The sequence below is a fragment of the Belonocnema kinseyi genome, chromosome 10 (genome assembly GCF_010883055.1).
Source record: "Belonocnema kinseyi isolate 2016_QV_RU_SX_M_011 chromosome 10, B_treatae_v1, whole genome shotgun sequence".
NCBI lineage: Eukaryota > Metazoa > Arthropoda > Insecta > Hymenoptera > Cynipidae > Belonocnema > Belonocnema kinseyi.
In genome coordinates, this window is record NC_046666.1 from 37,595,806 (window position 1) to 37,610,313 (window position 14,508).

General features: G+C 23.1%; 3 protein-coding genes across 7 annotated transcripts in view; all 3 read right to left on the reverse strand.

The window, feature by feature from the left end:
- LOC117181081 (trichohyalin-like) overlaps nt 1-5,795 on the reverse strand; it is a 45,998-nt gene extending 40,203 nt beyond the window's left edge. The window contains exon 1 of the mRNA XM_033373649.1: nt 5,776-5,795. The gene's annotated coding sequence lies outside the window, so the exon portion shown is untranslated. The remainder of the gene's footprint in view (nt 1-5,775) is intronic.
- LOC117181550 lies at nt 866-5,615 on the reverse strand. The gene is made up of 2 exons (XM_033374367.1): nt 5,502-5,615; nt 866-1,351 (listed from the first exon to the last, which is right to left on the reverse strand). The coding sequence occupies exon 2, from the start codon at nt 1,339-1,341 to the stop codon at nt 871-873; it is 471 nt and encodes a 156-aa protein (XP_033230258.1). The 5' UTR covers nt 1,342-1,351; nt 5,502-5,615; the 3' UTR covers nt 866-870.
- Nucleotides 5,796-13,242: 7,447 nt separating the features above from the next.
- Nucleotides 13,243-14,508, reverse strand: part of LOC117181760 — a 35,808-nt gene continuing 34,542 nt past the window's right edge. For all 5 annotated transcript variants that reach the window (XM_033374726.1, XM_033374727.1, XM_033374725.1 and 2 more), the window contains one exon: nt 13,243-13,713. In XM_033374726.1, the coding sequence (XP_033230617.1) occupies nt 13,299-13,713 (415 nt within the window). In that variant the 3' untranslated portion in view covers nt 13,243-13,298. The remainder of the gene's footprint in view (nt 13,714-14,508) is intronic.

Here is a 14,508-nt window from a genome sequence, read left to right on the forward strand (position 1 = left end):
GTTGCATTTTTATCCGAGAAAGATGAAATTTGCATTAAAACCGATGAATTTTCAGTAAAAAACGACACATTTTTTGTTCAAAATAGAAAAATAGTGTCATTGTCTGAATATCAAAAACAAGATGAAAAATTGATTAAAAAATTGTTGTAAATAATTTTTAAAAACACTACTTACGTTACCAAAACAATCGAATTCTTAAATTGGAAGGATAAGTTTTCAAAAAAAGAGTTAAATTTTCGGTGAAAAAAAATTTTAGTTGACCTTTAACAACCGAAATATGAATTTTTAAACAAGAAATTATTTTCTACGGAAAAAATGGAAGTTTCAATCGAAAAAGGAGGACTAATAAAATCTCTGAATTCTTGACCAAACAGTTGCATTTATATAAAAAAGATGAAATTTCTCATAAAAGAAATGAATTTTTTTAAAACTTTTTTTTTAAATAGTGTAATTTTTATAACAAAAAATATTCCAAAAGATTTTTCAAAGTCAAAATATGACTTTTTAAGAAAAAATAAGTTTCTACGAAAAAAATGAATTTGTATTACATTTTTGTTTTAGATAGTTAAATTTTAATCCACATATAAATATGAATTTTTAACAAAAAATAAGTTTCTACGATAAAAACTGAATCTTAAAAATCAAAAAGACGAATTTTTGCAACTAAAAATGAGGAACTCTTAAGAAAATAGTTGAATTCTCTAACAAATAGTTGCATTTTTATCCGAGATAGATGAAATTTGCATTAAAACCGATGAATTTTCAGTAAAAAACGACACATTTTTTGTTCAAAATAGAAAAATAGTGTCATTGCCTGAATATGAAAAACAAGATGAAAAATTTGTTGTAAATAATTTAAAAATGCACTACTTACGGGACTTTTTTTGGAGTATAAGGAACAGGTTGCTTGTCCACTAATTTTGTTTCGACATGCGTACACAGGTACTTAGTTTGAGTTTTTGTATCATTTGCTCCTTCCTTAACGATAGGTACTACTTGCACCGGATCTGTGATCGGTTTGATGATGTAGTAGGATACTTGTGTTTGGCCTGTATTTTGGTTTTGCCACTGAATATCACAAACTGATATTTTATCATCGTTTCTTTTTCTTTTACCGGGAAGAATCGGGACATCCGCTGTGGCACTTCTTGTGATACGTTTTGTAACTTCAGAATTCTCTTTGTAATTACTGATTACTTTTTGCGCCCTATTATTTATTATATCATTTCGCTCAGTTGAGTTTTTTTCTTCTTGCGACGATTCGCATTTTTTTAATTGTAAATCTATTTCTTCTTTTACAAGAGCTGTACAGCATGCACATTTTATGTGCGAAGCAGCCATACTGCTAAAGCTAACATTATATTTATAAGTGATAATACTTATTTAGACGCTCTTAAAGACAATTGAAAATTCAATTTTTTTTACTGATGACTTTGTAAACCAGAAAAAGTTCTCAAATGTTTGTTGATTTTTCTGGGATATAATTTATTATTGAAACAGAATTATAATGCATATTTTAAATTGCAGTTAGGACAATATTTATGGGTAAAATAGAAATGGGCGGCAAAAATATTTTGTTCATTTGAACGTTCGGAATTTCAGGTACATGCATTTTTCTTCGAAAAAAGGCTTTTGCTTTTTTTTAACTACCAAGGTAATAAAAAAAATTAATAAATGTAACACTTTTATAAGAAGCGAAAAATGACATTAAACTAGAAAAATTCTAGGCATCCTTGAAAAACTTTAAAAGTTTATTTCAAAATCTTGAGAAATCTAGAAGTGGTTTTAAATTTTTTCATATTTAAATAATTTTTTTTTTTCGGAACTTTTAGATATATTTTAGAATGAATTTAATTTTTTCCATAACTTGTAGAAAATCCTGCACATTGAAAAAAAAACAATGAATTTGAGTTTATAAATAATAACAGAACATTTATTATTTGTAAAAATTTTAGAGTAATTTAAAAATATATTTAGAAGTTCTAAAAAAGTTCAGATTAAATTTAGAACTTGAAATGATTTGAAATATTTACAGCCAAATTTAAAACTAAATGTAGATTTTTGCAGATTTCAAACAAAAAATGTATAATTTTTTTAATAATTGTGAAAGACTTCAAGAGAATAAAAAAATTCTTAAGATTCTTAGAAAAATTGAAATGATTTCTCACTTCGAAAAATTATTGTAGCGGAAAGTTTAAGAAGATTGTAAGAGATTAAAAAAATTATCAAAGAACATGGAAGATTTTAAGGATTTTTTTTTAACTTGCAGGATTTTTAAAAATTGTAGGGAATTTTCCATTAATTTTTAAACATATCTAGAAGTTCTGAAAAAAATGTTAACACACTTTGTTAAAATTACTTGAAATAATTTTTAATTTTTAATTAATTTTGAATCTTTTCAAAACTTCTAAATATCTCTTAAAATTACTCAAATTTGTTATACAAATAATAAGAGTTTAATTGTTATTTATGCGTCAAAATTGAACAATTTCACTTATAAAGTAAACACTTTTTAAATAGAACAATTACATTTTTAATAGTTAAAAAAATTAATAGAAATAATATATTAATAAATTTATTCATTAAATTTAATATAAAACATAATATAAAGGAAGACCTGACACTCGGAATTCAAAATATATTATTGATAAATCATGAAAATTTTTATTTAAAAATAAAATTATCGGATTAAAATATTTATTAATTTCAATTTTTGAACGGATCTAGAATTGTTTGGTCAAATAAATTATTTTTCAGATTTCAATACTTAGAGTACAGATTCATTTTAAAAATTATTTATTTATTTATATTTACAGTTGATAAAATTAACCTGTTTTTATTTTAAAAAATTAAACTTCAAATGAATTTAATTGTTTAAATCTTCAAAACTGCAAAATAATTATTCAAAAACTGTTAAAATCGAATTTGTACAGATTTTTCTTTTGAAAATTCGTAAAATTCTCGGTATCCCTGTCCGGCGGCCACCCTATTTTTTATTTTAAAAATCTTCGATTTTAAAAGATTCTGTTTCTTTTTAACCTTTAAAACTGCATTTTTAAATTCATTAAATTAAAATATATGATTAAAAATTAAAATAGACAATTTTTTAAGTAAAAGATTCTAAACTAAATGATATAATAATTTATGAAAATCACAATTTAATAAATTATTTAAAAAACGGTATGAAATCAAAGTTGAATGACATTTTTATTCTAAAGAATTTTTATTTCCCGGTCAAAAAACAAATTCGTTCATTTTATGGTTTTCCCCGGTCTCATGAAATTCCCGGTCCAGCAGCCACCCTGCTAATTTCATTTTTAACAAAAAATGTCTTTTCTACTATAAAAAATTATTTTTTAACAAAATAAGGAAATTTTGAACATAATAGATGAATTTTCAAACTAAAAAGATAAATTACCAACAAAAAGTGTCGTAGTTTATACTTCAATCAAACAATTTGAAATTTATGCAAAAAAAATTTTTTCAGAAAAGGACGAATTTTTAACAATTAAAGATTTGTCACTAATGAAAGAAACGAATTTTTCTACAAAAATTGAATATTCAAATAAAGAACATGACTTTCCGGCAACAAATTAATTTTACACCAAACTGATGCGTTTCTATATTAACAAAAATGAAATTACAAACCAAGAAAATTATTATTTTTTGTTACAAAAAAAGAATAATTTTCAACTACAAAAGTGAGTTACATTTTCAGTTTAAAAATGTACATATTATAATTTTCAATTAAAAAAGATGGATTTTCAACAAAATAGTCAAATTTTTAACCAAAGAGATGAATTTTTAAACAAAAAATATAAATATCCAAACAAAAAAGTGATTTCTTAACAAAGTCGATAAACCAAACAAGAAATTAGTTTCTACGAAAAAATTAAAGTTTCAATCCAAAAAGACGAATTTTTCAATAAAAAAGAATGAGTTTTTAATAAATTAGTTGAATTTTCTATCAAATAGTTTCATTTTTATCCAAAGGTAAATTTGCACTAAAACGGATGAATTTTCAATACAAAATTAGATATTTTTTTCAACGTAGAACCTTTATCCAGAAAAGATTTCAGTTCATTTTTCAACGCCAAATATAAATGTTAAACAAAAAGTAAATTTTTTAAGAAATAGTAAAATTTTCAACCAAAGTGTGAATTTTTAACCAAATATTTTCATTTTAAACCAAACAGTTGCATTATTATCAAAAAAATATGAAATTTCTTTTGAAACAGATGAATTTTTAATTAAATTAAAAAAATAAACAAAATTGTTGAATTTTCATCCAGAAAAGATTTAGGTTCTTTTTTAACACAAAAATATTAAATTTGAACAAAAAGTAAATTTTCTCCGAAATAATTAATTTTTTAACAAAACAGAAGAATTTTCCACCAAAAAGTACGACTTTTCAAAAAAATTATTGAATTTTTAACCAAACCCTTGCATTTTTATCAAAGAAAGAAGTAATTTTTTCTAAGTCAGGTATATTTTTACATCAAGAAGAACAATTTAAATAAAAGTTAAATTTGTAAACGAAAAGATTTTAATTAATTTTTTAACACAAAATTACGAAATTTAAACAAAAAGTAAATTTTATAAGAAATAGTTAAATTTTTAACAAAACTGTTGCATTTTTATTCAAGAAAGATGCAATGTTTTTATGCGATAAAAAAGATTATGTTTTAAATCAAAAATTTCAGAAAAAATAGTTTTCATCCAAAAAAAGATTTCAGTTGGCTTACCAGCAATAAAATATGAATTTTAAACAAATGGTTAATGTTCTGCAAACAAAGTTGACTTTTTAAACAAAAAAGACGAATTTTTAAACAAAAAAGACGAATTTTTAACAAAACAGTTAAAATTGCAAAAAAAAAAGGATGCCTGTTTAAGAAAATTGTTAACTTTTCAACCAAATAATAAATTTTATAACAAAAAAGATCATCTTGAGTCCTCAAACTGTTACGTCATTTAAGTACAGTCCGTAAATATGAACTGATTTCACTCAAATTTTTAGGACATTTTTTTCTAAGCATTCGAACGAAACTGAGGAGTGAGAACAAAGAAAATAGAAAACTTAAAAATAAGAACACAGATTTCAGTGATAGAAAATCTCTGTCTTTATACAACGATCTTTGAGCTTTCGATTGATAAAATTAAATTTTCAAGACAGATTTGTACTTAAATAGTTAGGATTTCAAGTAATTAACAAAATTTTTAGTTTTTTCTCATTATACAGTTTGAATCTAACAATTTTTCAGCAGTACGGCAAAGCAGTTTTATTCAGAATCCAATAGTTTTTGGACATGTATGTTTCTAGATAGCTTTTAATGCAACAATAGCTTTTCTTGAGGTTATGTTCGATCATGTCAAAACGGGAAAAGTGCATTAAAATGGATTTCGATTTCTTCTGTTCCTGATGTTATATGAGAAACGAGGGGCAAAATCAAATATGGAATTCAAATTTTCAATCTCATACAATTTACGCCTTACTTTCTTACCAATTAGTTCATTAAAATATCAAGAGATCTTTTAGAACAAAAATTTGGTCACTGACTCGATATATTTACAAAAAACGCGATTTTTCACTGATTCATCAAACTAGAAAATTCATTCCAGTAACTTATTTTGTTATTGTTTGTTAAAAATATTGTTGAAAATATTAGATACAAAAGAACTTAAGACAAACATAACCTCAATACACGCTGTGACGCATCTATATCATCTACATATAGAAATATTTATTGTAAAGTTATTATAATTAAATATCATTACCTTCATAATATTTACAAAAGCATAGCTAAATTGCGATACTATTATATATTTTCTTAAAATCCGTGTACAGAAATATAAATGTAAACGTGGAGAGAAAATTTTGACACTGATTGTCTCCGTTATGTTTATAAAAACAGGTACTAGAGTTTCGCCGACAGAGGGAACCACTCACAAATTCCTAGCAGAGCGGGAAAATCAATTGGTTTTGACAAAATTTTTTTTTTAATTTTGTAAATTTAAAATTACTAAAGTACAAATTTGAAAAATATTCCGGAATAATAAAATTTTCAAGTAATAAAATTCTTGAACTGGAAAATTTCCGAATAATAAAATTCCCGAGCAGTTTATAATACTAGTCTCTTTTTTAGACGCTCACTTTTGTAGTCATTTTTATCGTTTACTCAATTTTTTAACCAGAAATTATTTGTTAAAATTTTCTGAGCACTTATATTCTGAAATAATTAATTCAGTGTATCAATGCAACAATAATTTTTTAGTATTTTTTTAGGCACACAAATTTTTAAATTACTTACAAGGAAAGAAGTATCAGCAGATTTTAATAGAATTATATAAATATAAATTTTATAATTTTCATGAGACAATTAGGAAAGATTTTTTTATATTTTAGATGTGTCAAAAAAAAAGAATTGAGAAGATATAAAAAATATATATTTCATTTTACAGGATTTTACAAATTATCAGAGAAAATCGAGCTTTTTCAAAAAATATTTAGAACTTTTAGAATTCCAGAAGAAATAATAAATATTCCATAAATTTTTGTAAATACTTTCAAAGTTTAAAATATTTTAAATCTATTCAAAGCCTCTTGAATTCCTAAAAAATTTTTTAAATGAATCTAATTTTTCTTGAAATTTTGAAAAATCATTCAAAATGTAAAAAATTTACTTCAAAATCTTGAAAGAAATTTTACGAATTTGAAGAAAATTATAAAAGATTTTTGAATATTTCAGATTCGTCAACAAAAAATCTAGATTTAAAAAATACATATTTTACGGGATGTTACAAAATAATAGGAAAAATTCGAGCCAATTTAAAATATATTTATGAATTCTAGAAGTTTTGCACAATTAAAATATATTTTATGAATTTTCGGAAATGCTGGAAATTTATAAAATATTTTCAATCTTTACAATTTTACAAACCTCTTAAATTCTTGAGAACATTTTTATCTGACTGGAAATTTTCTTAAAATTTTGAAAAGTTATTTAAATTAAGGACATGTGATACTTTACCATGTGATTTTTTAGTTTTCCACACTTTTTTGTTTCTTTTTGTGAAAAAACTTTCACATAAATCTGCATTTTTTTAATCTTTTGCAGTTTAAAAATCTTTTTTATTCTCCTTAAATCTTCGCAATATTGATAGAATTTGATGGTTTAATTTATTTTTCAATTTTACTAAATTGAAACATAATGCTTTAAAATATTCTCTTTTTCGAAATTTAAGAAACGATTTGATGTTTAAAAATCTTTCTGAATTTTCTTCTAAAATTAATTTTTGAAATTAAAAAATCGAAAAAAATTATTTTAGGAACCTAAAGAATTTTTTTCATCAGCCTGAATTTTTGAAAAAGTCCGAAAATATCTTATAAATTTTCATTGTTTTTGAATCGTTTCAAAACTTCTAAATATCTCTTCAATTTACTAAAATTTGTTCTAAAATATATTATACATTTTTCGTTCTCTTGACGCCCTAAAAAATTGAGTTTACCTAAATTTGAATTAAATCCTGAAAAATATAAATAATTGTCTTCAAGTTTTCCATATTTTTTTAAAAACAATTTTGAAGTCTTTAAAATTTGAAATTATTATTTCAAAATTAAATATTAACTGCTAAAAATTTTCCCACAAATCTTAAAAAAAAAATTAATCTAAAAATCTTTCAAAATTATTTCGAAGCTTCTATTGTTCTAATTCTTAAAATAAGTTTTTCCAATAATTTGATTTTTCTTATCACTTTGAGACGTACAAAAGATTGACCAATTTTTTTTATTTATTTCAAATGTAAACTTTTTGTTTTTACATACATTTTTGTAGATATTTTTGTTTATTATTTGTTATTATCACGTATAATCGGAAGTTCAAAAAAAATAACTTTTAATTTTTAAAAAAAATTTATTCAGTTTTTTAATTTGGTCCTTACTAAATTAATACTTGAAGATATTAATTTAGTAATAACGAAATCAAATAAGTTGTGAAAAATGTTTTCAAAATTAACGTTATTAAACAAATATTTTTAAATCTTTTTATGTGTAAAATTATTTTTAAATATTCTAAATATCTCTTTAATTTATATCGAATTTAACAAACAAATTTAATCTTACGAAAATTCTTTTTTAAATATTTTCAAAACTTCTAAACTTTCTAAACATATTTTAAAGTGATTTGAATTTTTCCTAAAATTATTTTAAAATGCTTCAAACATAAGCATGTGCAGAAATTCTCTTTAAGTTAATTTTTTAAAATAAAAAGTCATTTTTAATTTTCCTATGAATCTAATAAAATTTTTTACATTCACTTGGAACCTTTCAATATTTCTAAAATGCTTCTTTATTTCGAAATAATATTAAATTGCATAATTTTATTTTAAAATTGTTTACATTCTTTTGAAAAAGTTTATGAAATAATTGAAAATACTTGGAAATTTGTTTCTATTTTCTCTTAAAAATCATTTTGAAAAATAAAAAAAACATTTCAAATTTTCCCATGAATTGTAACAGCATTTTTTGTTCCCTTTCAAAATTGTTAAAAAATTTCTAAGTTAAAAAAAATCTTTTCAACTTCAAAACTATTTTTAAATCTTTGTAAAACTTCTGAATATCTCTTCAACATAATCGATTTCTAAAAATTATTGAAAATTATTGAAAATTATTAAAAAATTTTGCTTTTAAAAACTTCTAAATTCTGTTTTAAAATTTTGAGAAATCATTCAAAATGTTTAGAAATCTTCTTTAATTCACTGTTAAAATTAATTTTGGCATAATAAATATTATTTAAACAAATTTTTTAAATCCTGGAAAATTAAAACAAAATTGAATTCCAGGTTATTTTCGACACATTTCGAAGTCTTCTAATTTCAAATTTAATCTTTTAAAATAAGAAACCGAAACCATTAAAAATGTTTCCAGAAATCATAAAAAAATAGTTCAATTAAAACAAGAAAAGATTTAAATTTTGAATAAAAAAGAGTTGAATTCTTCCTAAAAGGCGAATTTTCAAACAAAAATTAATTTCTTGAATTCTCAATTAAACAATTTTTTATTTTAAACCAAACTGTTCCAGTTTTAATTTGACAAATATGAATTTTCTGCAAATTGACATCAATTTTCAAACCAAGAAGATGAATATTAAAAAAAAAATGATATTTCAGTCAAGAAAAACAAAGTTTCAGGCAAATTATAATCTGAAGAGAAAAATAATAATTTGATTATTTATTATTATTATTATTTCATACTTTTACATTTATTTGTTTCTTTTCTTTGAGGTTGTATCAAAAATACCCATTTTTTAAAGTGTTTTTAAAACCTTTTCAAATTTTTATTATTTCAAATTTGGGTTTCAAACTTCTAAATACCTTTTAAAATTCTTAGAATTTATCGTAACATTTAAAAAAAAATCTGCATAATTAAACAAATTGCGTGAAATCCTTTCAGATTAATTTTCGACTTTTGGAAATCTTTTGGATTGGTTTGAAATCTTTTTAAATATTCTCCTAAAATAATTGTGGTTTAACAAAAAGTCATAAAAATTTATTCTCTTCAGACCTTTCAAAATTCTTATTCTGTATCGTTTCAAGACTTTTAAATATCTCTTAAATTTACTCGAATCCATAAGAAGCTTCCAAATTTTATTTCAAAATTTTCAAAAATCGAAATAAAAAAACAATCTGAAATTATTATTTTTTAAATCATTTAAAAACTTCTAAGACTGCGAAATATATTTTGAAATAATTCCTGAAAAATGTTTAAATCCTGCAAAAATTAAAAAAATTGTACTGGAATTTTCTAGATTATTTTTTAACATATTTTGCAATCTTCAAAGCTTAGAAATAGTCTTTCAAAATGAAACCTATTTCATTAAAAATTTTCAGTTTAAAAAATGTTAACGAATTTAAAAATTAAAGGTTGGTAGCAAAATATTCAACACACGATTATTTCTTAATATTAAAAATAATATTTTCAGTCAAATAGTTTAATTTTTAAACAAAAAGATGAATTTTTATTAAAACAATGAATCTTCAACTGGAATTTTGTAATTTTCAACCAAAAAGATAAATTTCCAATAAAACGAATATTTAACTGGAATACTTGAATTTAAAACGAAAAAGATGAATTTTCAAACATTTTTTTTTTTGCCAAAAAGGAAGATGAATTTTCATTCAAGGAGATTAATTTCTATCAAAAAAGACGAATTTAAAACAAAATACATAAATTTTCAACTAAAAATGAGGAATTGTCAATCAAAAATTATATAGTTAAATTTTTAGTTGAAAAAATTAATATTTAACCAAAGAAACGAAATTTTAATTAAAATGGTAGAATATTTAACTGGGATAGTTACATTTTCGGTTAATAAAATATAATTTCAACAAAAAAAAAAACGAATCTTTAACAAAACAGTTAAGGTAGTTAAATATTCAGTAAAAAAATTTAATTTCGGCTAAGGAACTAACGAATTTTCAACAAAATAGCTCTGTTTTCAACCAAAGAGATGCATTTTCATTTAAAATAATAAACCTTCAACTAAAAAAATTAATTTTTAAGATAAGAGTTTAACTTTTGGCCTATTAACTAAATGTTCATAAAAATAGATTCAGAACTGGTAAATTCCCAAGAAAATACATGCAGTTTGAAAGAAATACTTGAATTTTAAACTAAAAACTATCAATTTTAATACAATACTCAGAACTTAAACCCAATAAGAAAAGCCAACAATGTTTTAAATTAAAAGTTCATTTTTTATTGGAAAGACTACTTTTATAAGTATTTTTGGTTCGGGATTCATCTCGTTTGGTTAAAAATTCTATTATTTAATTGAAAATGTTAATTATGTTGTTTAAAATGCAACTATATTGTTAGAAAATCACCTTTTTGGATCAAAAGTTTAAATATTTTTTTTATAAAATCATTTTTTTTATTTCAGGGTTTATCTCTATGTTTGAAAATGTAATTAGTTTCATGAAAAATCGTTTTATTTTCGATTAAGAATAAATTTCTTTAACTGGCAATGAAACTATTCTATTTTTGGCTAAAAAATTATCTTTTTTAGTTGAAAGTTTAAATTTATGGTGGAAAATTCATGTCTTTTGTTAAAAAATCGTCTTTCTTAGTTAAAATTTAATCTTTCTGATTAAAAATTCATCCTTTTAGAAAAAAATACAATTCTTTGATTGAAATATCAACCGTTAGATGTTTCATTGAGAATTTATATTTTTTGATAACAAAATCAATTAATATTATTTAACTTCAAAATTCTACTGTTTTTTTTTAGAAAATTCATATTTTCGGCGAGAAAATTAAAATTTTTAGTAGAGAAAATAATATTTTTTTTAAATTTCAACTTTTTTGCAGATAATTCGTCTTTTTAGCTTTATAATTAGCTAATTTTTTTTGAAAATTCATGTATTTTGTTCAAAATTCATATTTTTGGTAGAAAATTAATCTTCTTGGTAGAAAATTCATTTTTTTTGGTTGAAAATTTTAAAAATTTATTGAAAATTAATTTTTTAACTTAAGAATTCAATTATTATTTGGATAAAATAAAAATATTTTGTTGGAATTTCGTATGCATTGAAGAGTTGAGAGTACATATTCTTAGTTAAAAATTCATCTCTTTTGTTGTAAATTTTCTATTTTTAGTAGAAAATTAACCTTTATGGTTGAAAATTTATCTTTTTAATTTCAAATTCAACTAATTAGTTAAAAATCCATCTTTTTGGTTTAAAATTAATCTCTTTCGGTATAAATGGAATCTTTTTTGACAATTGTTTAGTTGCAAATTAATAATCTGTTTCGGTTAAAATATCAAATACTACATTTTTCGTTCAGATTTCATTTTTTTTATTTAATGAAAATTCAATTTTTTGGTTGAAGATTGAACTTTTTGGTTGAAAATTCATTTTCTTAAGTTAAAAATTCGTCTTTCTTGATACAAATTTAATTTTCCTGGCATAATTTTTACAAAAATAATTTTTTTATTAATGATTTATAATTATAATTAAAAAATCCAATATTTGCTTTTAAATTAACTTTTATATTACACATTCTACTGCTTTACAGAAAATTCATCTTTGTGATTTGAAAATTTAACAGGTAGAAATATAAACTAATTAGTCAAAAAATTTAAATTTTTGTTTGAAACTAGTTTTTTGGGTTGAAAATTCAACTATTTGTAAATACTTCGTCTTTTTGGATTTTTAATTACATAATTTTGTTAAAAATTCATCTTTTATGGTTGAAAATTAGTTGAAAATTATATATTTTTAATAAAAATTCAACTGATTCTAAAAAATTTGTCTTTTGCTCTTGAGAACTCAAATATTTGATTGAATTTTATTATTTTTTATTTTAAATTAAGCTAATTTCTTGAGAATTCATTCTTACTTCTTAAAAACTATTTTTTTTTTATCTGAAAATCTAATTATTTCATTTTTGGTTGAAAATTTATCCTGTGTATTGTATAAGTAAAAAATTTAACTATTTAGTAGAAAATTCAGATATTCTGTTAAATATCCATCTTTTTCTATTTAAAAGTTTACTGTTTTCTGAACCATTTGACTTTTTAGCTTACAAACTTTACTCTTCTGTTGAAAATTCATCATTTATAGTAGAAAAGTCATCTTTCTTAGATAAAAATGAACTTTTTTGAAGAAAATTAAACTTCCTTCTAAGAAATTAGTATATTTGTCTCAAAAATTCAAATATTTGATTGAATTTTAATCTTTTTTGTTTGAAAATTCGATCATTAGATTGAAAATGCATCTTTCTATGCTGAAAATTTAACTATTTGGTTAGGACTTTATTAAAAAAATTTAATTATTTTTGAAAAATTTAATCATTTTAATCAAGTTTTCTTTTTGGCTTGAAAATTGTACCATTTGGTTAAATATTTAACTATTTTTTAGAAAAATGGTCTCTTTTTTGTGGTGAAAATTCATATATTTGGAGAGAAAAAAAACAACGAATTTTCAGCAAAATAATTAAAACCATTAATAGAAAGCTACTTTTACAAATTAAAAATCATTGCTATAGAATTTTATATTATAATTTAAAAAAAGTGCCCACGCAAAAAAATTCCACGACTTAAAAAAAAAATCCCAAATTAAAAAAGAAAGATTTTTTTTATTTCAATTCTAGGAATATTTTTAATTTAGATTTATCAATTTAAATTACAGAAAAGTTTTAATTGTTCAAGAATTAAGAAAGGATTATCAAACAGGAAATTTTGGAAATATAAAATTTATTTATAAATATTAATAATTTCTTACTGTAACAGTTGTTATTTCTATAAAATTGGACCTATTTCAGTGTCCCTCATATCACCAACCGAAATAACGGCTCTTGCTCCTAACTGTTTGAGAGCTTTTTCGATCTGGAAAAAGGTGAGATCCAACGTCGCCATGAACATTATTCGGCAGACTCTTCTGAATTCACCATTGATTTCTAAAAAATACTTTCGAGTACATTTTCTTCTGCTAATAGCTTCACTTTTAGTTTCGCTTTGCTCAATAAGGCGCGATATGTATTGATATTTTTCAAACTTGTCCGTTATTTTTTGAAAATCCTGAAAAATGTGTTGCCTCTGCTCTTCTAAAATTGCGCGGCAGTTGTATAAACAATAATTATCACAAGCTTTTTTTAAACTTTTCCCTCCATTAACAGATGCTTCACTTCTGCTTTCTTCAAATTCAGCCATCTCGCTGCAATAAAAAGAATTCTTAACGACGAAATAAATTCCCGGTCATTTCCCGGTTCGAAAACATTTTTTACGAAAAATGAAAGGGGGAGCGTCGGTAAGGCCGGTTTTTGGCCTAATTTATTTTTGGACCAAAAAATCTGAAAAAATCATGCTAGTATCTTATAAGTATCCCGAGTCGATTGTACGCTAAACGGACTACCCTCCACCCCCCACCCCCCCTACAAATATAGGAAACACCACTACCCACCAACTGTATTTTCGAGAGATTTGACACTCTTAAACATGTATTCTGAGGTTAGCTCGGGTTTCCTATGGTTTTCGGGGTCGCCGAATACAAATCTGGCGTCCTTTGACTTTTATCGCGTCAGATTCAAGGTCATTGGAAGGTCAAATCGAGAAAAAACGGTTAAAAAATCCAAAAAAATACGTTATAGGTTTTTGGAGTCGCTAATTACGAATCTGGAATCCGTTGAACTCTATCGCTTCAGGTTCAAGGTCATTTGAAGGTCATTTGAATGTCAAATCGAGAAAAAAAGGTAAAAAAATTTAAAAAAAATATGTTATAGGTTTTTGGGGTCGCTGATTATGAACCTGGTGTCCGCTGACCTTTATCGCGTCAGGTTCAAGATCATTTGAAAGTCAAATCGATAAAAAACGCTGAAAAAATAAAAAAAATAGTCATTCCCATGACCTCGAACCTGACGCGATAAAGGTCAGCGGACACCAGGTTCGTAATCAGCGACCCCAAAAACCTATAACATATTTTTTTAAAATTTTTTTACCGTTTTTTCTCGAT

Excerpts from the sequence above, each read along its gene's own strand:
- LOC117181550 (XM_033374367.1), bottom strand. The coding sequence starts at position 1,341 with ATGGCTGCTTCGCACATAAAATGTGCATGCTGTACAGCTCTTGTAAAA.